General features: G+C 39.1%; 1 protein-coding gene across 5 annotated transcripts in view; it reads left to right on the top strand.

The window, feature by feature from the left end:
• SCAF11 (SR-related CTD associated factor 11) overlaps positions 1-24548 on the top strand; it is a 131087-nt gene extending 106539 nt beyond the window's left edge. For 3 of the 5 annotated variants that reach the window (XM_037514102.2, XM_054696278.1, XM_054696279.1), the window contains 10 exons: positions 27-88; positions 12308-12366; positions 12530-12639; positions 14014-14115; positions 15750-15856; positions 16516-19224; positions 19844-20190; positions 20762-20980; positions 21318-21437; positions 21676-24548. In XM_037514102.2, coding sequence (XP_037369999.1) covers positions 27-88; positions 12308-12366; positions 12530-12639; positions 14014-14115; positions 15750-15856; positions 16516-19224; positions 19844-20190; positions 20762-20980; positions 21318-21437; positions 21676-21822 — 3982 coding nt within the window. In that variant the 3' untranslated portion in view covers positions 21823-24548. The remainder of the gene's footprint in view (positions 1-26; positions 89-12307; positions 12367-12529; positions 12640-14013; positions 14116-15749; positions 15857-16515; positions 19225-19843; positions 20191-20761; positions 20981-21317; positions 21438-21675) is intronic. The other 2 variants (XM_037514101.2, XM_054696280.1) reach the window with 2 other exon arrangements.
• Positions 24549-25846: the final 1298 nt, after the last annotated feature.

A 25846-nucleotide genomic window follows, 5' to 3' on the forward strand; every position in this document is an offset into this window, starting at 1 on the left:
TTTTACCTCTTTATTGATATTCACAGAAAAAAAGTCCTAAGAGAAGATTTATTAAATGAAAAAGTTTATGACTTGAAGAGGATACATAGTAAGTGACTTTTTACTTGTGTTTTCTATTCCTCCCTCACACCCCCTCCCTTTTTTTTTGGTCTCTTACTGTAATGCTTTTGTGCCAGAGTTACTAGTAATACTTAGTTTGGAAAACAGTCTTTTGCACAGAACGCTGCTGAGCTATGTACATTGCATTAACTCCTATGTGAACTGCTTTCATGGAGTTATTTATGCTGTTTCCTGCCCTTCTTGTTTTTATGCTTAGCTTGGCAGGAAGAGAAAAGAAAGATAGAAACAGAGAGAAGGAGGAAAAGAAACTAGTGTTTTTCAATTACTTAGTAGCTTACAACTTACAATGTAATCTTACTCTACTCATTATCACCGAAGTCCTTAGGGGAGAAGAGATAACACAGCTGCAGGCAGTAACTGTAAGCAGTAGAGGGAAGGCTGTGGTGGGAGACTAATTCACAGTTCCCAGAAGTAGTCTTGGTTTGGCCTTTAGCTACACTTTTAATTTGAAACTTTGAAAATGAAGCATCACTCACATATTTATCTACATGAGAGAGTAAAAATTCTTATCTTTTGTGCAAGTCCAGTGCATGGTTCTTTAATATAGGAAAGTTTTGCCACAGAGCCTGGAAAGAGTGGCTTTATAGTACTTGTGACACTTCTTGGAGCTCAGGCTGTTTATTCTTTTTCCGAGAACAACCTACTCTGAGTTGTTTGTAAGCAAAGAGATGAGCGTTTATTTTCCGGTCTAGGTTATATGAATTTCTATTTATAGATAGAATTAAAGAATTAATTATTCTTAAAAGTAAATGATAAGCAACTTTGGTTTTGTTCTTTATAAATACCAAGATTAGTTGTTACTGTTTTTTCTGTTTGGAATTAACCGGATCTCGCTGGTTTATAGATGTCATAATTTACTAGTAGAGTGAAATTGCAATAAAGGAATTTAAATGATTAATTTTTTTTTTTTTATTTGGGGCCTCCCTGGTGGAGCAGTGGTTGAGCGCTGGGTTGCGAAGCTGCGCGCAGCCCCTGCAGCGCTGGTTCTATCCCCAGCTGCTCCCCGGCCACTGGAGGAGGGTCCCGCATGGCATGCAGACCTCTCCTGCCGCCCGCTGCTCCCCTCAGCAGTGTACTTCGGTCCTTCTGCCTGCTCTGCTCCCCGCTCTGGCTCTGGTGAATTCTCTCACCCTTCCGCGCTTCTGACTGTACCCAGTGCTTGTATAAATAAATAAATCTTAAAAGATTTATTTATTTGTACAAGAACTGGGGTACAGGCCAGATGCACGGAAGGGTGAGAGGATTCACCAGAGATAGAACAGGGAACAGAACAAGCAGATGGACTGAAAACACTGCCGAGGGGAGCAGTGGGCGCGACAGGAGAGGTCTGCTGCACCATGTGGGACGCTGGCCAGCCGGGATTGAACCAGCACTGCAGAGGCTGTGGACAGCTTCACAGCGTTGCGCTCAGCCGCCTGCGCCACCAGGGGAGGCCCTCTTTCTTTTTTTTTAAGCTGCCGTCTCATAACCAGTATACTATCTTTTTTTATTTTTTTTTTTAAGATTTATTTATGCATACAAGAGCTGGGGTACAGGCCAGAGATGCAGGGGGTGAGAGGACTCACCAGAGACAGAGTGGGGAACAGAACAGGCAGACTAACTGAAATACACTGCTGAGGCGAGCAGCAGGCAAGACAGGAGAGGTCTGCTGCGCCATGTGGGTCAACTTCCTGGCAGCCTGGGGATTGAACTTGTACTGCAGAGGCTGCGGATTGCTTCATAGTGCAGTGCTTAGCCCCCTGCGCCACCAGGGAGGCCCTATACTATCTTTTTTAAAAAAAAAGATTTATTTATTTATGCATACAAGAGCTAGGGTGCAAGCCAGAGGTGTGGGGGTGAGAGGATTCACCAGAGACAGAGTAGGGAGCAGAACAGGCAGATCCACTGAAATACACTGCTAAGGGGAGCAATGGGGTGAAACAGGAGAGGTCTACTGCGTCAGGTGGGTCACCTCCCAGCCAGGGGATCAAACTCATGCTGTAGTGGCTGCAGATAGCTTCTTTTTTTTTTTTTTTTTTTTTTTTAAAGATTTATTTATTTATTTATACATGCACTGGGTACAGTCAGAAGCGCGGGAGGGTGAGAGAATTCACCAGAGCCAGAGCAGGGAGCAGAGCAGGCAGAAGGACCGAAGTACACTGCTGAGGGGAGCAGCGGGCGGCAGGAGAGGTCTGCGCGCCATGTGGGACCCTCCTCCGGAGGCCGGGGAGCAGCCGGGAATCGAGCTGGCGCTGCAGAGGCTGCAGGCAGCTTCGCAGTGCTCAACAGCTGCGCCACTGGGGAGGCCCTGCAGATAGCTTCTTAATGCTGACACTTAACCCCTTGCGCCACTAGAGAGGCCCCATATTTTTCTTTTTTTAAAGAACTATCAGATTTTCTTTGTTTTTATATATCGTTGCTATAGGTTAGCACCCTTTTTTTTTATGGATACTCTTTGCCTGTTCATTCTAGGATCAGATACAAAGTTTACTGCTGTGGAAGATTAAATGATGGTTTTCTCTAGATCATTTGGCCCATGTTCATTATCTTAGTTTTAAGAGTACTGTAATTTTCTTTAATTACATATCTCTGCCTGAGCTTATTTCTAGAGAGAAACAGACAATTTTTAAATCTATAGTGTGCTACAGTGTGGTGAAGTCATTTATAAGAATCTGTGATTCATTCAAATTTTGAAATTTTGGGCCTCTCTGGTGGCGCAGGGGTTAAAGACAGCACTATTAAGCTATTGACAGCCACTGCAGCAGGAGTTTGATCCCTGGCCAGCCAGGAAGCAACCCACAGGGCACAGAAGACCTTTCCTGCCTCTCCCGCTGCTCCCCTCACCAATGTATTTCTGTAGATCTGCTTGTTCTACGTCCCACTCTCTCTGGTGAATCCTCTCACCCCCTGCACCTCTGGCTTATACCCCAGTTCTTGTATGCATAAAGTAAATCTTCAAAAAAATTTTGGAAATTTGTTTTACTATTGAGAATATGAAATACTGAAAGTTTTAATTACACAGAATGTTTATATTTTCCTACTTTGAAAGCAAGTAATGTAGATCAAGAGATCACATATCAGTTATAGAGCTTTAGTGAACATAGTGGAGATTTATTACACTAAAATCAGGGAGATGTTGCTTCCAAAATGGACAGTTATGTGATAGAAAAGAAATACCCGCATATCATCTGTGGTGCTGGCAGTATATTAATAAATAACTTGAGTGGCAGTCATTTCTAATTACCCTGTATTTCACACATGTATATTATATAGATATATATTCACACACATATTCATTTCTCTATATTTATTTATATTTAATTTGTTATTGAAGTACTATTGTTTTGACAGTATAGGCTGTATAGTAGTCACTATAGCACTCTCACCTCCTGAGTACCCATAGTCCTCTACCAAAGTCCATTGTGCTCTCCCTCCCCCTCCCCTTCTGAAAGCCATAGATCTCTGGTCAGTTTTCAAGGGTTGGTTTTAAAGTTTGACCCTTTCGTTTCTCTATATTCCACATATAAGTGATACTTATATTTATCTTTATTTTATTTATCTTTCTCCTTATTTATTTCACTTAGCATAATCCCTTCCAGCTCCATCCATGTTGCGGCAAATGGCATGAATTTATAGCTTTTGATCACTGAGTAGTAGTCCATATGGGATACTGCTAGATCCACACATCTTGATCCACATACTATTTTTGGGCACTTAGATTGTTTCCATATCTTAGCAATTGTAAATAGTGCTGCAATAAACATGGGTGTGCATATACCCCTTCAAATTAATGTTTTTATATTTTGGGGTAGATTCCTAGAGGTGTAATTGCTGGGTCATATGGCAGATCCATTGTTATCTTTTGAGAAGCCTCCACACAGCTTTCCACAGAGCCTGCAGAGTCCACATCCCCACCAACAGTATAAGAGGGTCCCTTTTTCTCCACACCCTCACCAGCACTTGTTGTTTCTAGTCTTTTTGATATGGGCCATTGTCACAGATACGAGTTCGGGTCATTTGGTTTTGATTTGCATTTCCCTCCTGATAAATGATGGACATTTTTTCATATGTTTGTTACTCATCTGTGTTAACATGTATGCCTGGTTGCTTTAGGTAGGACTCCCCACACTATATTGAATAGCAGTGATTTAAGGTAATCCAAATAAAAATTTCCAGGGCATTCTTCAAAGAAATGGAACAAACATCAATTGAAATTTACAGGGAATCACAAAATACCACGAACAGCCAAAGCTGTCCTGACAAAAAAGAAGGAAATAGGGGTCTTGTACCAGATCTGAGAGGAAGGCATTTAGTTTTACTCCACTAAGAATGATGCTTGCTATGGGATTGTCATATAAGGCTTTTATTATGTTGAGAATTGCCTCTTTTGCTGCCCTGCCCATATTTTGATTGTGTAGGGTTTTGTGAGCTCTTTATAGATCTTTGATATCAGTCCCTTGTCAGATGTATGATGTGCAAATATTTTCTTCCATTCAGTAGGGTCTCTCTTCACTTTAGTTACAATCTCTTGCTTTACGAAAGCATTTTAATTTAACACAGTCCCAGTTATTTTCCTTGTTCTCTTTGCTCCTAGGGATGAATCTGCAAAGATGTCTTGGAGCTTATGTCATGGGGTGTTATCCCTGTTTTCTTCCGTATATTTTATCCTTTCAGGTCTTGCATCCAAATCTCTTACCCGTTTTGAGTCGAGTTTTGTATATGGTGTGAGATACTGGTCTGGTTTAATTCTTTTCATGTGGCTATTCAGTTTTCACAACATCATTTATTAAAGAGATTTTCCTTGTTCCGGTGTATGTTCTTCACTCTTTTGTGATAAATTAGCTATCCAGATATGTAAGGGTTTATTTCTAGTCTCTCGATTTCTGTTGCATTGGTTGGTGTGTCTGTTTTTGTTCCAGTACCAAGCTGTTTTAATTATTATGGCACATAGTATAGTTTGAAGTCTGGAAATGTAATGTCATTCCCATCCCATCCCCCTTTTCTTTTAAGATTGATTTATTTTTATACAAGAACTGGGGTACAGGTCAGAGGCGCTGGAGGGTGAGAGGATTCACCAGAGACAGAGCGGGGAACAGAACAGGCAGACTGATGAAATACACTGCTGAAGGGGCAGTGGGCGAGACAGGAGAGGTCTGCCACGCCATGTGGGTATCTCCCTGGCTGTCCAGGAATCCAATCTGCACTGTAGAGGCTGTGGACAGCTTCACAGAGCTGTGCTCCACCCTCTGTGCCACTGCGGAGGCCCCGACCCCCTTTTTTAAAAAGATTTATTCATTGATTTATTTATGCATAGAAGAACTGGGGGGTAGGTCAGAGGTGCAGGGCGTGAGAGGATTCACCAGAGACAGAGTGGGGACCAGATCAGGTAGATTGACTGAAATCCACTGCTGAGGGAAGCAGCGGGCGAGAAAGGAGAGGTCTGCTATGCCTTTTTTGGGTCAGCTCCCTGGCCTGGGATCAAACTCAGACCACAGCAGTGATAGTGCTGAGACTTAACCCCTGTGCCACCAGGGAGACCCCTATTTCCTTCTTTTTTGTCAGGACAGCTTTGGCTGTTCGTGGTATTTTGTGATTCCCTGTAAATTTCAATTGATGTTTGTTCCATTTCTTTGAAGAATGCCCTGGAAATTTTTATTTGGATTACCTTAAATCTATAAATTGCTTTGGTGGGAGAACCATTTTGACAAAGTTGATTCTTCTAATCCATGAGCAGGGAACGTTTTCCATTTCTGTGTGTTTTCTTTTTTTAGAACAGTGTCTTACAGTTTTCTTTGTAAAGGTCCTTCATCTCCTTTGTTAGTTTCACTCCTAAGTGTGTATGTATTGGTATGATTGTAAATTGGGTAGGGTTTCTTAATTTCTTCTTCTAGTTCTTTCTTTGCATATAGGAAGGTAACTGATTTTTGTTTATTGATTTTTGTAAGCTTCCATTTTGCTAAACTGGTTTATTGTTTTAATCAGTTTTCTGTGGAATTTTAAGGCTTCTGTGTATATTGTCATGTTATCTGAGAATGACAGCTTTGCTTTTTCTTTCCCAATTTGGATTCCTTTTATATATTTCGCTTGCCTGATTGCTCTAGGTAGGACTTCCCGTACTATATTGAATGGTAGTGATAAAAGATCTGAGAGGAAGTCTTTTAGTTTTTCTCCATTGAGACTGATGCTTGCTTGGGAGTGTCATATATGGTTAAGATATGTTCCATTTAGCCCCAGTTTTTCGTGGGTTTTCATCACAAATGGATTTTGAACCTTACCAAATACTTTCTTGGCATCTATTGACATGATCATATATGGCTTTTATCTTTTTTGTTAATGTGGTGAATTACTTTCATTGATTTTCAGATGTTGAATCATCCTTGTGTCCCTGGAATAAATCCCGCTTGGCCATAATATATAGTTCATTTAATGTACTGTTTGATCAGTTTGCTGAGATTTTATTGAGAATTTTTGCCTCTGTGTTCATTAGGCAGGTTGGTCTGTAGTTTTCTTTTTGTGTGTGTGTTGGCTTTGGCTTTGGTTTAAGAGTGATGTTGGCCTCATAAAATATGTTTGGTAGTATTCCTTCTTTCTCAATTTTTTGGAAGTGTCTAAGCAAGATAAGTACAATATTGTCTTTGAAAGGTCAGTAGAGCTCGCTTGTTAAGCCACCTGGTCCTGGAATTTCATTTTTGGGGAGGGTTTTGATTACTCTTTCAGTTTCCTTGCTTGTGATTAGTTTGTTCAGGTTTTCTGTTTCTTCCCCCTTTTCAGCCTCAGATGATTGTATAATTCTAAGAATTTGGCTGTCTCATCTAGGTTGTAAAAGTTAACATTGTTCAAGACCTGTAACTTGATGCCATGTCTACTTAAAATCAAGATGCCTGAAAGTTGTTTGTTGGTTTTAGGATAGGCAGAAATCATCATTATATTTAATGAGTGGATAATGTAAGAGTACTAATACCTACGTAATCATTAGGAGAATTTTTAAAGGTTTCAGTTGAAGAATATAGTATTTATTGACTCATTACCCATTAGATTTTTTTGTGGTATTGCTTTTGACCTGGGGAATTTAATATATCCAACATGGCGAGTTTCGCTTCCTGCAAATATATTATGCGCTTGATGAAATAGTTAGCTTGTATTTAAACATTATATTTAATGAAAATTTCTCAGTTTTAAATTCTAAATCTGTACTCAGCACATACTCAATATGAGATGTTCACACTATGAGAGCAAAATGGAATTGAGAAAAATTTGCTCATTCAACAAACTGCCAGGCACAGTTCTAGACTCGTCGGGATATAGTACTGAACAAGAGAGAGTGCTTGCTCACAGAGGGCAATATCTGTAGACAAAAGATAAATGTATAATTTGATAGGTGCTGATAAGCATTTTAGAAAAGAATAAAGTGGGTAAAGGGATAACAGGGAGTCATAGCTTATGCAAGTGGTTGGGGAAATCCTCTTTGGTAAGATTATATTTAAACAGCAGTCTAAAAGAAGTAGGGATTAAGATGCAAGCACATCTCATGGAAGACTGTTCTAAGCAAAAGCCAGGAGACAGGAGCATTCTCAGTATGTTTTAGAAATAGCACAGAGATCAGCAAGACTAGAATGATTGTGTTAGGGAAGAGAAAGAGGGAGACTAAGACCTTGGTAAGGAGGTCAGTTAGGACTTGTGTGAGATGAGAAACATTTTCAAGGGTAATATGATCAGACCATATTTAAAGATTCACTCTGGCTGTTAACGGGAGATTAAATCATAGGGAGTGCAAGAGTCTTTTAGAAGGACCAGGAGACTTGATGTGGTTGCTTGGGCTGAGGAGGTGTTTGGCGGTGATGGGTAGGATTCATTTCTTTATTTTATGTACTGCATTTGAGAGGCAAAATTAACAGGACTTGCTGATAGATTGGAACGGGGTAAAAGAAAGAGGAAAATCAAGGTTGAATGAAAGGTATTGATCTGAAATTGTTAACCTGGAGTTGCCAATTACAGAGGGAGGGAGGAAAACTGGTAGGAGAATGTTTGGGGGGGTATAATCATGGGTTCTTTGACATTTAAGATACCTACTTTACAGCCAAGCAGAGATGCTCTGAAGAAATGTGGATGTTAGAATGTCATATACAAATAAGATTTATTCACCTTCAGATTATTTTAGTGCTGACCAATAACATTGGTATGTGTATTTGTGCTATTCACTAAGATATGATGTGGTGGGACCATTTTAGGAAAAAACTTGGTAAAGGTATTCCAGAAAGATGGGGAGTCAGGCATCTCTAAGGAAATGTCTAAAGCTCTTTGACTCCTGAGGTTTTATTTCTTTTTGTCTTTATGACACATTCCAACATCTTTGAAAGGGAGTTGAGTCTTGTCATTTGTTCTGCGTGATTATTTTTTTTAAAGATTTATTTTATTCATACAAGAACCAGGGTACAGGCCAGATGTGCAGGAGGGTGAGAGGTTTCACCAGAGACAGATTGGGGAATAGAACAGGCAGACTGACCGAAACACACTGCTGAGGGGAGCAGCAGGCAAGACAGGAGAGGTCTGCCACGCCATGTGGGTACCTCCCCAGGCGGCTGGGATCAAACCTGTGCTGCAGAGGCTGCATGGCCTCACAGCACTGCGCTTAATCTGCTGCACCACCAGGGAGGCCTTGTTCTGTGTGATTATTACTAACAAAGTGGCCACAAGGTTGTCACTGTGAATGTATGAACACGTAGTGTTGGAGGCTCTAGAGCCGAAACCTGTAAAAAAAACTAATAGATGATCATGGAATTCTTTTAACCCCATATCCGTTAATTGAGAGTGGGAGAATTGGAGGGCAGCGCTGCTACCACCACTGTGGCCTGATTTCGATCCCTGGCCAGGGAGCTGACCCATAGAGAGTGCGGCAGACCTCTCCTGTCTCTCCCACTGCTCCCCTTTGGTGTATTTGGTGTATTTCAGTCAGTCTGCTTGTTCTGCTCCCCACTCTGTCTCTGGTGAATCCTTTCACCCCCACACCTCTAGCCTACACCCCAGTTCTCCTATGCAAAAATAAAGTCTAAAAAAATGAATGGGGACAAGCTTGATGGATAAAGTTGACATGTTTCAGTGTGTGAAGAGGAGATTCATGCTTTTCTTGTAGTGTTAGCTGAACTAATGATAAATAAAATAAGGGAAAAAATAAAAAGGTTAGCACTCATTAACCCTTGGAAATGTGAGAAGTTGTACAACAAAAGGAGTCTCCAGGGCCTCCCCGGTGGCACAGCAGTTGAGCCCTGGGCTGCGAAGCTGCCCGCAGCCTCTGCAGTGCCGGTTCAATCCCCGGCCACCAGCAAGGGTCCCACATGGCGCTCAGACCTTTCCTGCGGCACCCGCTGCTCCCCTCAGCAGTATATTTCATCAGTCTGTTTGTTCTGCTCCCTCCTCTGGCTCTGGTGAATTCTGTCACCCTCCCGTGCTTCTGACTGTACCCAGTGCTTGTATAAATAAGTAAATAAGTCTTTTTTTTTTTTTTTTTAAAAAAAAAGGAGTCTCTAGTCAGTACGTGCTTTAGCTGAGAATGTTTATATGGTTATAATAATGTAACATAGCTTTATCAGATATATATCAAAAAAGCAATTAGTGTTGAGGCAGCAAAGGAAGTAGTTAACACAGTGGTACTAGAGAAAAATATATTCTCTAGTAAAAATGTCAGAAAATATCTGAAACCCCCAAAATCAAGGTAGGGTAATGTAAGCTTATTATTTAGAAATAAAGAGGTAAAAATTAGAAGAAACAATAAAAGGATTTGGTGATTGCTTTTTGGGGAGCCAAAAGTAGGGCTTTCTCCTAGTTGTTCTTTTTGCTTTGTTTTCAAAGCCTAGAAGTGCTTTTTCATTTTCTAAATAGTCTGTATGTGCATTAACTTAATGGACGTTAAACAGAAAAGTGTATCATTGCTGTCCAAAGACAGACAGATTAGTGAGGTGGATTTGTGAAATGAGCTGTAGGAAACTACAATTTAGACAAATTCATCAGTATTGAATACTTTGAGATGGATATCTCAGCTACTCAGTATAATTATCAAAGAATTACCCAGAAATATGTGTAATAGCTTTTGGACTAGATTTTCACACTTAACAATGGCCAGAAAACTAATAGTTCTTCCCCTAGAGAGCATTTTATCTAAGGTGGCTTCCTGAGATAGGCTTCCAAGTGAAAGAAATTACGTGAGCAGTACATGCTCATCAAATACTGAATGACTGTAAACAACTCAACACCCACTGGGCGTAAAGGACACTGTAGCTATAACAGCAATTCTGTGTCTCACTGAAGTTTGTAACTATTGTAAGAATATAACTGTGTTCCTATCAACATTCTTACTCCTGGTTTCTTTAAGCATTTTAAAAAGCCAGTATCATTTTTTTTTTTTCCCTCCCTTATTGAAAGGATAAGAAAACAGTTTCCTGGGATTCAGCGGGAGCCCCTCTCCCCTGCATTTGAAATTGCATTTGTTACAAGAATTCTGGATGAGATATGTGTGAAAGATGGATGATAGTATAAAACCAAACAGCTGTGGCATAGTAACTGAAAAGGAAATTAGTGTGTTTCTTAAGTAGAAAGTAGGAGATTACCAACTAGGCTGACAGAAGAAACCACAAATAACATATGGTCTTGTAATAGCAGGAAACAGGCCCCGCTAGTTAGTCTGGGTGATTTATTTTGAACAAAGTCAGGCCCTTTGTGAGGGGTGCTAGGCTACAGATTAAAAGAACAGTTGTCATTTACACTGCATGGTTTGTACTGAGAGCAATGACAATACCCACAGTTTACTGCAGACAATAAACGTACTGATAGCTAGAGCTGATTAATAATATAGCCTTGAGGATAAAAGAAAAGTAAGAGCAGTAATCTATAAAAATGTAATGCATTTGGGTCCTTACTGGTGGCTTAGGGGTTAAGTCTCAGCACTGTCACCACTACAGCCTGAGTCCCATCCCTAACAGGGAGCTGACCCACATGGCACAGCAGACCTCTCCCATCTCGCCCGCTGCTCCCCTTAAAAGTGAATTTTAGGGGCCTCCCCGGTGGCGCAGCGGTTGAGTGCTGGGTTGCGAAGCTGCCCGCGGCCTCTGCGGCGCCGGTTCGATCCCCGGCTGCTCCCCGGCCACCAGAGGAGGGTCCCACATGGCGCGCAGACCTCTCCTGCCGCCCGCTGCTCCCCTCAGCAGTGTACTTCGGTCCTTCTGCCTGCTCTGCTCCCCGCTCTGGCTCTGGTGAATTCTCTCACCCTCCCGCGCTTCTGACTGTACCCAGTGCATGTATAAACAAACAAACAAACAAACAAACAAATAAATAAATAAATAAAAAACATGCCTATAAAAAAAAAAAAAGATAATGTTAAAAAAAAAAAAAGTGAATTTTAGTCAGTCCCCCTGTTCTGTCCCCTGCTCTTTTTCTGGTGAATCCTCTCACCCCCTACACCTCTGTCTACACCCCAGTTCTATGTAAAAATAAATTTTAAAAATTTTTTAAGAAAAATTTAACACAATTTTTGTACCTAGAGAAACTGTCCTTTATCTCCCTTAACCTAGTAGTACATATCTATAGAAATAAATTTCCAGATGGGACAAGTAAAACAACAGAAAATGTAAACAGTACAGCCAGAAACATTGCTGTAACAGAAAGTGGTCTTAATTAATACTTTTCCTAATTGTAATTGTGAAGTTGGAGTAGAAAGGCACGTACTCGAGGTTGGTGGCGGTGGCCAGGTAGTAATAGTTCACAGAGCTGATTGTCCTAGCCCGGGTTAAGTCCTTCTTGTGTGTGGTAATGAACAGTACCTGTGTCTTAGGTCATAGCTAGAAAGGAAATATTAAGTGCATTATCGATAGTGAATAATTTGACTTCTTGCATTTACTTCTTCTTACAGGGTGGTTTAAGTTTGCATAGGGTGCCAGTAATTGTTGACTAGAATGCCAGTGCTCAAGTATTCTGAGCATAGCAGTTACATATGCCTCACCAGTTACCTTTTTTGTGACCTCTTATATTTCCTTGTGCTTGTGACTTAGCAAGAAAAGATAAAATTACCATTTGGAAAAATGTAATGTGTACATGTTGTTTTTAATGCAGTTTTTCTACAGATTTTAACTTTATCTTGTCAGTATACCATTATCAATACTGGCGTGCAACCTTTAAAAATTAAGAGATGGTAACCAAGTCTTTTTGTGTCTTTGTACAGAAAACTTTAAATACAGTGAAATTGGAAGAAAGAAAAATGCAACAATAAAAATAAATAAGGTGTGTTGAAATAAAGAAAAATCTTTTTCTTAGTAACACTTCATAGTTATTTAGTGCATCACTCTAGAGCCTTGGGTATATCAAAATACTTCAGTGTAACTTACCTGCCTGTGATGGAGGTTTTTCTGTTTGCTGTTTCACTAACCTCTTTCTGCTTTTCTAGCCTCGAAGATCAAATCAATGTACAAGTCAGTGCTTCAGAAATTTTTTCTCCAATATGTTTTCTTCTAGTAGTCACACTGGGGAATCCTCTTTTACCTGTGGAGCTTACTGGTTAGTATTTCCTACTTTTAATCTGTTCTTTTTATACTTAATAGTTTAATCATTATAATTAAACTTTGGTAGCTATTTAAACTCTGATTCAACAAACATGAAAGGTTTTTTTTTTTTTTTTTTTTTTTTTTTGATGGGACCCTCACCGGTGGCTGGGGAACGAACTGGAGCTGCAGATGCTATGGGCAGCCCTGCAGCCCAGCGCTCAACAGCTGGGCCACCAGGGGAGGACCTGTCTTGTTTTTTTATTACTTGTTTCTTTTGGGAAAACAAACGAGTTCTGACAGAAAATCTTAGTTTGTGAGCCCCCTAATTATAAGCGACTGCCTATGTAGGAAGGCTTTGTTTTTCATTACCAGTAAGTTGTTATACACTAACTTTGTATGTGACAGAGAAGGAGGCGAGTTGTTAGTTATGGAGTGGTCCCTATTAAAGAGCACCCTATTTCAGTAGACAGGTCGTTCTTTTTTATTTTTTTTGAAGATTTATTTTTGTTTATTTATGCATACAAGAATTGGGGTGTGGTCCAAAATATGGGGGTGAGAGGATTCCCCAGAGACAGAGTGGGAAGCAGAACAAGTGGATCTTCTGAAATCCACTGTTGAGTGGAGCAGCGGGCCAGATAGGAGAGGTCTGCTGCGCCCTATATGGGTCAGCTTACTGGCCCAGGGTAGAACTCAGGCCGCAGTTGCTTGTTGGTGATAGCTTGATAGCTTGAGACTTAACCTCTGTACCACTAGGGAGGCCCTAGACTAGTCATTTTTTAGTCCAGTGAGTGGCATACATAGGTATTTGTGGAACTTAAGAATTAAGTTGTGTTTTAAAATTGAAAAAACAATAGATTAAGATTACTTGACTAATCTTAGAGTTTGACAAGGTACCAAAGAAAGCACTTATATCTGAGTGAAAAACTAAACATTGTGAAAAACTAAACTATGCCTGTTTTTGCTTACAGTAACCATGTCTTCATTTTCTTCTTTTTCCTTATGCATAGTTTCAGATAGGAAACTACTGCATCAGTAATTTCTTCCATAACTGTTTGTTGCAGCTTAGGTTCATGGGAGAGAAATAGTTACATTTTTACTCTGTATAAGAATATTAATCTGAAATGACTTTTGAAAAATTTTGCTACTTGACATAGAAATCCAGACATTTTTATGAATCAGAAAAATACAATTTTGATTTGTAGATGAAAATTAATTTGCTTGAAGAGTGAATTTATTTTGAAAGTGTTTAAATAGAAAAAGAGTCTCATTCTTTTAAATGTGATTTGTAATGCTCGGTATGAAAACTTCTGCTGTTCATGATATAACCCAATTGTTACTCTGATTAAATTTTTGAAATTCTGATGAAGGCCTAAAATTTATCTTTTAGTACAGGATATATAGAAGTCAATGAAATCAGTGCATTAATTAGGCAGAAGAGACAGGAACTGGAATTGTCATGGTTTCCTGATACATTACCTGGAATTGGAAGGTAAAAAAATTTAAAGTGTTTGTACATTGCCAACATGAGCACAGTACTGTTAACACTGAAGTATCTTATTCAATAGTTACGTTTCTAAATGTGCAAATTAAATTTTGTTTTAAATACCTAACGAAGATTGTTATTTAAGAACTCCTTGGAAAGTAAAAAAAATCCTTTATCAACTTAATATATATAGATATTTGATTATTAAAAGGGGAGGGCAGGTATATGCAAAGATTGATTATTAGTAATGGCATCCAGTCTGTCATCCTTCCTCTACTCTTTCCCCTTCCAGTTTAACTGGTGTGCTGTTAGTTAAAGCCATTACCTTTATTATTGATACTTCCCCTCTCAAGAGTATTCTCCTAAATAACTATTTGATCCATTGCTTTCTCTGCTCTGACATTCATGTCTTTCTATAATTTTGCCCTTTTTTTCTTAAAGTCCTGAAGTTACTAGTACATTGCTAAGTACAAGACATATGCTTAAGTTCCTTCCAAAGGATCACGATCCCTGCCTGAGTTTTATACATTTCCATAACACATTGTGACTTTATTTTATTTTTATTTATTTATTTATTTATTTTTACCAAAAAAATCTGGTATTTTTATTAGTGTTAGCATGATGGGTTTTTTTTAATTTTTTAAAAATAAATTTTATTTTTATATACCCCATACAATTGCAACCCCATTATTTTGACCTCAATCCCTCCCCTCCCCGCCCCCCACCCCCCATAGTGTCTCTGGTTCATTTGACTTTATTTTAAATGTCACTAGTGTAGTTCTGCATAAGACCTTTACTTTCTAAGAATGACAGTGAAATAAAAATTGAAGTAAAATTAGGAAGATCAAATATGTACAATGTGAAAACTTTTCTTAGAGTTTCATACTTTTGTAAATGTACAAGTTGCATTGTTTTTCAAGCTTCTGTCCTCCTTTGCCAGAATCTCAGTTTATACTGGATGAGATGGTCTTTTGTTAGGAGACATGAATTGAGCAAATAAGAATCAGAAGAAGAAGAAACTAACACTAGGTTGGGTGCACATACTTTAGAGTCAAGCAGGTCCATAAAGATGCTGGAAATTTTGGAGAACCATCATCCTTAGATTGAAGAGTTTTAGAAAATAATACAGAAGAAAGAAATCAGTTGATTTGCAAAAGGGGTGGATCTCTAAGAACATGACGGCATTCTCTGGGGTGGTGCCCGTGCTCCTGTCAGCATGGACACACACTTTATGGTGGCATGGGTACATGTACTGGTCAGAGTCATCAGACTGCACTTGAAATCTGTGCATTTCATTATCAAAGTGGATTTTTTTTTAGAATGCTGAATAAGGGAATAAAAACTCAAAAAATCTTGACAAAATATTAAACACTTTAAAAACAACTATAAAGTTTCCTTTGATAGCCTTTTGCCATTAATTTGTCAGAAAATATGCTTTTAGAGGTTTCTGTCTTCGTAACCATTTGGTAACCATCTTTGAACAGTAAGTAACCTTAAATTGAAATTTTTACATATTTGGGCAAAAAGTAACATTTAAGTGCTATATAATTTTACTCCCCCCCCATTATATAATTTTAAATTGCTAGTTTCATGTTATAAAGGTATTTAACTAAAAATATGTATGTATTTTTTATTTTCAGAATTGGCTTTATACCCTGGAATATTGAAACAGAAGTCCTTCCTCTCATTTCTTCTGTGTTGCCAAGAAACATTTTTCCAACAAGTACCATATCTGTAGATAATTTTGGTAAAGTTTATGAAATGTTTCTCTATTTGAAAATTAAGTGATTTAAAACAGCTTCCAATCCTCTAAAAAGTGTTTATGACTTAGAAAAGCTATAAAATGATATTTAGATAGTAAGTCCTTGATATTTCTATAAATATTCAGGCAGTGGTCTGTCTTTAAAATTGTTCCAACTGGTAAGTTCCTTTTACTTTAATAAATTACAATAGCAAGTTTTCAAAAAACTGATAAGAAGTCTCCCTTCTATTTAAGGTGTAAGTTTCTAAACCACAGGTCTTTAGAAGGAACATCTCATTAATTATGAACAAATAGTTTGAGTCACTATTAGTGGATTATATCCAATTAATTACTCTTGCTTTTGCTTAGATCATACCAGTTTATAAAGCAAATGGTATTTATGAGTCCAAAAATATTTTCTTTTGTTTTTTTTCCTATAAAATAGCTCAAATGGACTCAGATCTGTGATAACTGATTTCAGTAGCTTAAAAGAAGCTGGTAATAACTGATAGTGCTCAGGTGTTAATAGCTTCGCATTTATTCATAAGCGTATTTTGTTTCACTGTTATAGAAATAAATGTCTACTTTACATTAAAATAAGCTGAAGCCAAACTATACCATTGTACTTTACACTTTTAACTTTTTTTTTTAATATGTATTATTAGGTACCTCTTGCAAGGGATGTGCATTAGCACATGCTCAAGGAGGAGAAGAGAAGAAACAAACTTCCGGTACATCAAACACCAGAGGATCAAGACGAAAACCCGCAGCAGCAACGACGCCTACAAGGAGATCTACACGTAACACGAGAGCTGAAACAGTCAGTCAGTCTCAGAGATCTCCAGTGTCAAATAATTCTGGGTGCGATGCCCCAGACAATAATTCATCTGTAAGTGTTTCTTCTTTAGCTGAGCCAGAAAAGCAAACAAGACAAGCTCCAAAACGGAAGTCTGTGAGAAGAGGAAGAAAGCCACCTTTACTGAAAAAGAAGCTACGGAGCTCTGTGCCACCCCCTGAAAAATCCTCTTCTAGTGATTCAGTAGATGAAGAAACAGCAGAATCTGACACACCACCTGTGTTAGAGAAAGAGCACCAATCAGAGGTTGAAAGTAGCAATACTTCTACGATGCAAGTAAATGTAGAAAATGAGTCTGCTAATGGCTTGAGATGTTGCAGTGAAGAAGTAGAAGTAAGTGAGGAACATACTGAGACCCTTGATACACAGAAAGGAATGGAGTCTTCATGTGCTGAGTCTTGTGCGCAAGGTACTACTGTGCTAGTTGGAGAAGAGGAGGAAGTTCAAAATGTTGAAGATACCAGTATAGAAGCTGAATTTTTGTGTTTAGAAAGTGAGAATTCTAAAAGTGTTTTGGAAAAAGGAAGTGGCGATTCATTAGAAAATCAAGACCAAGAATCTGAACCTTCAGAATCAGAGGTAAAAGCAGATACAAGTACAGATCACCCTCCAAATGATGTTCTCACCTGTTCAGGATCTGAAATTGAAGTGCTATACCCTGTACCAAGCCTAGGCGACTCACCTGGGAATGGAGAGTCAGTGGTTAGTGAAGAACCTGTTAAAGAAGGTCCTATGGTAGAAATTATTGATCATGAAGAGTCTATAGTAAAAGCAGAGCAGCTTGTAGAGAGCCCCAAGTTAGAATCCTCTGAGGGTGGACTTTTACAGACAGTGGACAAAAGGTCTATTGACAGCACAGAGGTCCAGTTGCTTGGGTGTGCTGAAACTGAAGCTACAGAAGTAAATGCAATGTGTGATACGTCAAGGAATGAAAATTTTGATAGTATTCAAGACTCTGAAAATAATTCATTAAAAAGTAACACAAAATTAGACAAATCTTTAGAAGACAAGACTGAATCGCTCATTGAGCGTCACAGCTCTGCAGAAGTGGCTAGTGCACAGATTGAACAGACTCCGAAGCATTTGGGCGAGGATAACACTGAAATGATACCTATGGAATGTGATTCATTTTGCAGTGATCAGAATGAATCTGAAATCGAACCACCTGTAAATGCTGATGCTAAACTTAATGAAAAACATGTGGAGCACAGTTCTCCAAATAATGTGCTATCTTCTGACCCCACAAATGAAAAAGTGGAACCTGCATCTCAACCATCTGAAAGCCCCGTAGATACAGTAGATAAAGCCAAAAAGCCCCGTACTAGAAGATCTAGATTTCATTCCCCATCTACAACGTGGTCACCCAACAAAGACACTGCACGGGAGAAGAAGCGTTCTCAATCTCCATCGCCCAAAAGAGAAATGGGAAAAGAAAGCAGAAAGTCTCAGTCACCATCTCCCAAGAAAGAGTCTGCAAGAGGAAGGAAAAAATCTCGTTCTCAGTCCCCAAAAAAGGATATTGCAAGAGAAAGGAGGCGCACTCAATCTCGATCTCCAAAAAGAGAGAGTACCAGGGAAAGCAAGAGATCTGAATCACTCTCTCCCAAAAGAGACACTTCTAGAGAGAACAGAAGATCGCAGTCAAGAGTGAAAGATGCCTCCCCAAGAGAAAAATCCAGGTCCCGGAGCAGAGACAGAGAAAGTGATAGAGATGCACAGAGAAGAGATCGGGATAGAGAAAGGAGAACCAGGAGATGGTCCAGGTCCAGGTCTCATTCTCGGTCACCATCAAGATCTAGAACCAAAAGTAAGAGTTCATCATTTGGTAGAAATGACAGAGACAGTTACTCTCCTCGATGGAAGGAAAGATGGACAAACGATAGTTGGAGGTGTCCCCGAGGAAGTGATCGGTACAGAAAGAGTGACATGGAGAAGCAGAATGAAAATACAAGAAAAGAAAAAAATGACATCAGCCCAGATGCTGATGATCCAAATTCTGCTGACAAACGTAGAAATGACTGTCCCACGTGGGTAACAGAAAAAATAAATTCTGGGCCTGATCCAAGAACCAGAAATCCAGACAAGTCAAAAGATTCTCACTGGGAAGAACATAGAAATGAAAATTCAGGAGGAAACTCTTGGAATAAAAACTTTAGTTCAGGGTGGATGTCTAATCGTGGCAGAGGGAACCGCGGCAGAGGTGCCTACAGAGGCGGCTTTGCCTACACAGATCGAAATGAAAATCGGTGGCAAAACCGAAAACCCCTCTCAGGGAATTCAGATAGTTCAGGGAACGAGCCTTTCAAGTTTGGGGAACAGCAGCCCTATAAACGGAAAAGTGAGCAAGAGTTCTCATTTGACACACCAGCAGACAGGTCGGGGTGGACATCAGCGTCCAGTTGGGCCGTCCGAAAGACTCTGCCCGCGGATGTACAGAACTACTACTCACGCCGGGGGAGGAACGCTTCAGGCCCACAGGCTGGGTGGATGAGACAAGAGGAGGAAACGGCTGAACAGGGTAACATTCTGTTTAAAGGGATTATAAATTTGATGCCTTATTTGTGTGAATTTAAATGATCTGATCACTCTTTGTAGTTTTCTAACACTGAATTGAATCCCAGTATATAAGTCACTTTGCATTATAGAAGTTATTTGCACACATACTTAAATCCACATCAATATCTGTTTCCTGCTTTCACCCTGCTTCCGCCCCAAACCTTGCCAAAGACTTAAATATTTTAAGTATAGTTTGCAGCAGTAAAAGAATTTGGGATGTTCCTATGCAGGGGAAAAAAACTGTTGACGATAAAAAATTTATTAACCTAGTTTAGTAAGCTAGATAAATTTTATGATTATTTCTTTAACCACTCCATTACTGAGCAGCTGCTGATTCTCTGCTCCTGTTGACAGATGTTACATGAACTTGTTCTTAAAAATAATTTTTGTTGACTGTTTTCTTTCAGTAAAATATCAATCCACATTATTTAGAAATGGAAAAATTAAATAATTGGATATTGGTTTTGGTATTCTGAGTCTTAATTGGTATTTAATTTTATTTGAACCAGTTATTCTTTGCTTGTCTGTCTAAAATAAGTTTATAATACGCTTTTTTTTCACAAGCCTTTTTCTTTTGACAGATTCTGACCTAAAAGACCAAACAAATCAACAAAGTGATGGTTCTCAGCTACCTATAAATATGATGCAGCCACAGATGAATGTAATGCAGCAGCAAATGAACACCCAGCACCAGCCTATGAATATCTTTCCATACCCAGTGGGTGTTCATGCACCTTTGATGAACATGCAGCGAAGTCCGTTCACCATGCATCCTCAGCTGCCCCTGCACCTGCACACAGGAGTGCCCCTCGTGCAGGTTGCAGCTCCCCCCAGTGTATCTCAGGGACTGCCACCACCTCCACCCCCACCCCCGCCCTCCCAGCAAGTTGGCTACATCGCTTCACAGCCAGAGGGAAAGCAACTGCAGGTATGTCTTGAGCAATTCAGGCGTAGTCAGCACAGCCACTGTAAACGTTGAACTGTTGGGGGCAACTGTTCAGAAAGGACTTCTGGCATCCAGAGACAATTATTCATTAGATGATGTTGTGGTAAATCTTCATAACCCTTCTTTCACTGTCCTACCACACACCTTTCACCCCTCAAATAAGAAAATGAATCAGTTTGATTTTTTTTTTTAAGATTTTATTTTATTATGCATGCATGCAAGAGCTGGGGTGTAGGCCAGAGATGGGGGGGCAGGGTTAAGAGGATTCACCAGAGACAGAGTGGGGAACAGAAAAGGTGGATTGACTGAAATACACTGCTGAGGGGAAGCAGTAGGTGAGATAGGAGAGGTCTGTTGTGCCATGTGGATTATCTCCCTGGCTGGGGATCGAACTCTTGCTGCAGTGGTTGCAGATAGCTTCATAGTGCTGAGACTTAACCCCTTGTACCACCAGGGAGGCCCTCACTTTGATTTTTTTTTAAGTTATTTCTAATATAAGTCTTTCCATTGAGTACAAATAACTAACTCATTAACTGATAACTCTTTCCAACAGGGTATTCCTAGTGCACCTCATGTAAGTAATAACATGAGTACACCAGTCTTGCCTGCTTCGACAGCAGCCCCAGGAAATACGGGAACGGTTCAGGGACCAAGTTCTGGTAATACTGCGTCATCAAGTCACAGCAAAACCTCTAATGCTGCTGTAAAATTGGCAGAAAGCAAAGTAAGTGTTACAGTGGAAGCCAGCGCAGATAGCTCGAAGACAGACAAGGCAAGTTCAAGGTTGAGAGCAACCTACATAATTCTGTATATGATAAAGAAAAATACCAACTATCTTACTAGTGGCAAAGGGAATTTATTATTGATAGTCTTAAATTCCAGTATTAAAGTGTTCTGTCTGAATATGTTAATGTCCAGTGAGTTTCTGGTAATGTTTCATAATTTTTTTAGGAATGCTTTATGTTAGCAAATATTTTGTTTTTGTGACATTAATATTTAAATAACTCCCTGCCATAATAAATGTGTAATATTTTCCAGTTTCATATTTTGAAAGTTTTTTTTTAAGCATTTGATGGGCAAATAATAATTGTACATTTTCCTTTTATCAGAAATTACAAATTCAAGAAAAAGCAGCACAGGAGGTAAAACTGGCTATTAAGCCTTTTTATCAAAATAAAGATATCACCAAGGAAGAATATAAAGAGATTGTACGGAAAGCAGTAGACAAAGTAAGTCACATGTTTGGGGAAGTTATGTCTTGAATCATGTTTTTTAATTAAAAGATGCTCATTTAAGAAAGAAGAGCTAACTTCTAATTCCTGTATGCTGTTTTAATTTTTTATTTGAATAGGTTCATATGAGATAAAAATGTTCTGGTCATTCCTCTGGAGTTACTTGTTCACAAGGCTTTCCATTTTGCTTTAATCTTTAAGCATGAAAAAAATATTCCCTCTTCTTTTTTCATAGGTTTGTCATAGTAAGAGTGGAGAAGTAAATTCTACTAAAGTGGCAAATCTGGTTAAAGCCTATGTAGACAAATACAAATATTCACGGAAGGGAAGCCAAAAGAAAGCTCTGGAAGAACCTGTATCCACTGAGAAAAACATAGGCTGACGTGGGGAGCACTATAAAGGACATTGTCAAGATTTCTGCAAAGTGCAATTTCAACATGTACCTTTAACTGAAAATCATACATAACTGTGATTGAAATTTGGTTTTGATAAAATTATTTTTTTTAATGTAGGATATAATGTTTTGTTCTAAATAAATATAGTTCTGCACTGCAACTTCTATATCCTTTTCTTCCCCTCCCCCAATAAAAACAAATTCAAGAGCAAGTAAAGGAGGGTTCAGGATGTGCATTTTCACTAGGACTGTTCTAGAGTGGATGCTGGGAACTGTGCAGCGTGTTGATTTGAGCATTGTAGTGCAGAAATGAGAGACTGCTAAGTGCACTGGCTTTAGAAGAGAGATATATAATACATTTATTCTGTCAGGCTAAAAATAAAGTATGATCTTTATGATTTTCCCTCTAATTATAGAAAGTAAATAATGTTTTACCATGAACAATACTTCTAATAACAGAACAGACCAATTGCAGGGTTCCTAATGTGTATTTTTAAAGCACACATCTAAATAAATTGCTTAGAGATCAAACTATCATATGAGAAGAATTCAGTGTTTGACACTTTGGGTCACTCTTCATCTATTGTATCACCAAATAAAGGTTATGCTGCTTCTTTTTCTTTTGTGCCTTTTTTTCCCCCAATTGAGATGAAGCAATTTGATTTGCTAGATTTCTAACTTGGGCAGTCTGAAGTCTCAAATCTTAGTTGGCCAGTCTGGATGAAGCTGGCCCTGTAGGCGCTAGGGACCTTGCTGGTGCAGTGGCCACAGACAGGAGGCGCTGTGCTGCCGGGGCATGGCTGAGAGCTGTGGCCCCTCCTTTCTGGCCACGGAGGTATCGAGAGACTCCTTCTACTCAAGTAAGGGAGCACTTTTCACCGTGAGATAGCTTGCAGCGCTCCCGCAGCGAGGCAGTGTTAGCTTGGTGGCTGTGAGGTAGCCATTGCCCATGTTGCAAAAAAATTCTAGACATTAAAATCTGTGTGTGGAGAAAGGAGAGGAATTAAATGGAGTCTTCACTAGGCTTTCAGGGACTAGGGATTTGGTGGGGTTTTTTAAAGTACTAGAATATTTTATAAAAGGTAAGTTTCAAATACTGTAACACCATTATTTTAATGCCAATACCAAATAACTGGAAAGCTACTCAGTTAAGATATAAAAATGCTCAAAGATCGGTTTCTGCCTCAGCAGGACGGACTGAGTCTTACTAGCTAAATTAGCAGAAGCAATACTAGGTAGGATTGTGCTTTTCTGAGGTAAAGTTTCTCTCCATTTTATGTGCGTAATACTTTACTGGTGCTAGCTTTGATAGGCAAAAATACCTTGAAATGTTGACCCCAATAATGATTGTGCTAATTCATAATCTTTATTATATTATGAGCATGGTCCCAAAAAGTGTTAGAAATACATCCAAACAGTTTCTGATCTTTAGTCTTCATTTTTGGGCATTTGTAATATGGTGTTCTACTGGTTTAGATATATTTTTAATTAACATTTGTGTTTAGATTATGATGGGGAAGAAATCCGAATGTTTCTTCTATAAAAATTAAGACTGTTTTCAATTATGCCAGCACCTTGTTTGTTTCAGTTTTGAACTCTAGAAACAACTTGTGAACTTGCAATCTCTTAAGCCTGGTTCACACTGAACATTTTGTAGCAAATTGTTGTGCCTGAGCTGTGTAATCATAACTTTCAGTAATGTTGGAAGTGGAATGACATTTTAAAATTGCTTTATACCATTTGGTTTTTGCAAATATGTTTAAAAGTTCTGAAGAAAACAAACAAGGTGCTGTGGCCAGGAGTTAAGTCCCACATCATGGATTCTCCCCACCTTTCTTGAAAATAACAAGTGTGTGTTCCATATCAGACTGGGGTCATGGTTAGACTGCATTTAAAATAGCTACTAAAGAATGTTACTGGCGAATTCAAGCTTTTAAACTTTGAAATATATAAGAATGTAGTAGAAAGTGCATGCTTCATATTAACAAATGCATTGCCTTAACATTTCCCATTCTTGCTTTTTTTTTTCCCAGAAATTTACATTAATTTTGCATGTGCACAAACTTAAGATCATTTTGTGGGATATAAAATTCTCTTGTTATTTATAAAGATTCAGTATTAACTTGACCTTTGAAACTTTGGTCCCTTTAATCTACTAGTCACGTTGACCAATATTCTGGGCTATAGTGATGTCTGGAATTTTGAGACTAAAAGTAGTTACCTACAATTTTAACATTCCAAAAGTTCTGATTTTTTTTTTTTTTTTTTTTGTAATTACCACATTTTCTCCATTATCTGCCTTTCAATGGCCACAGTGTGGTATGTACTGCTTGAATGTTCCATCCAAAAGGTGTAGCTCAGAAGCACAGTGGCTGCCCGTGGCCCATGAGACAGTGTGTGTGGTAGGAGGGTGGAGCACTGTCTACTGAACAATATGCGCAAACAGATGTGTAGTATGTAATATTTTCTAATAAATGCTTTTGATAAACAAAGTGGTGGTGTTAACATTTTCTTGTGGAGGATCCTGGGAAATGGTGACTTTTACCTCATCATAGGTCTTTCCAAAAGTGCTGAAGTATATCCTGGATTTGCACCAAAAGTAGGTAGCTTCATGGCAACAACTATTAACACTGATCATACTGATCATAATTGTTATGACTTCATCCTTTTCACTTAGTGATGTATTGAGAAATTCCACTTTTATTAAACAATTCTACATCATGTTTCTTTAATGGCTATGTAGTATTCTCTTACATGGATGTACCATTACTTAAAACAATGTTTTTGTTATTTTTTTAAGGTTTTTTTTTTTTAAAGATTAATTTATTTATACAAGCACTGGGCACAGTCAGAAGCGCGGGAGGGTGAGAGAATTCACCAGAGCCAGAGGGGAGAGCAGAGCAGGCAGACTGATGAAGTACACTGCTGAGGGGAGTAGCGGGCGCGGCAGGAGAGGGCTGCACACCATGTGGGAGCCTTGCCGGATCCTGCACTGCAGAGACTGCAGGCAGCTTCGCAACCCAGCGCTCAACCGCTGCGTCACTGGGGAGCCCAAAACAATGTCTTTATTAATAAAAGCTTATCAGTAAGTAAATGAATGAAATAGAAATAGGACTGATAAAAGTATCTTTATAAATAAATTCAGGTTGTTTTCATTTCCATTTTAAATTTTCTTGGAATTTACACCTAAAAGTAGACTTATCTGAGTGATTCTAGTTTTTATTTCCCCATGAAAAATTTAAAAAGGTAATTATTGTTTATGTATATACACCTTGATGTGTAATTTTTAAGATTCTGTTACACTTAGGTTTTTTTTTTAAGATTGATTTATGCATATAAGAACTGAGGTACAGGCCAGAGGTGCAGGGGGTAAGAGGATTCACCAGAGACAAAGTGGGGAACAGAACAGGCAGATTGGCTGAGGGGAGCAGTGAGCGAGTCTGCTGTGCCATGTGGGTAGCTCCCTAGCCAGGGAACTCGTGCTTTAGAGGCTACATTTAACTCCTTAGTGCTGTGCTTAAAACCCCTTGCGCCACCAGGGAGGCCCTACACTTAGTTTAAAACTCATGTTTCTCGGCCTCCCTGGTGGCGCAAGGGAGTTAAGACACAACCTAAGAAGCTATCCACAACCACTGCAGCACGAGTTAGATCCCCAGCCAGGGAGCAACCCTCATGGTGCAACAGACTTGACTCACCCGCTGCTCCCCTCAGCAGTGTATTTCAGTCAGTCTGCCTGTTCTGTGCCCCACTCTGTCTCTGGTGAATCCTCACCCCCTGCACCTCTGGCCTGTACCCCAGTTCTTGTATGCATAAATAAAATAAATCTTAAAAAAAAAAAAAACCTCTTTTTCCTAAGCTGGTTTTTCTGTGCATAAGGAACCACCAGAAAATCTGTGTATCTTTTCAAACTCTGGAATGCATTTACAAAATGCTATTTAAGAGGCCAAGAATAGACTTCACAGGTCTTTTCCCCAGCATGTAAATTGTATTTTGTAGACAGTGGTATATCTCC

The sequence above is a fragment of the Talpa occidentalis genome, unplaced genomic scaffold (genome assembly GCF_014898055.3).
Source record: "Talpa occidentalis isolate TD23 unplaced genomic scaffold, MPIMG_talOcc4v2.1 talOcc4.16, whole genome shotgun sequence".
Lineage (NCBI taxonomy): Eukaryota > Metazoa > Chordata > Mammalia > Eulipotyphla > Talpidae > Talpa > Talpa occidentalis.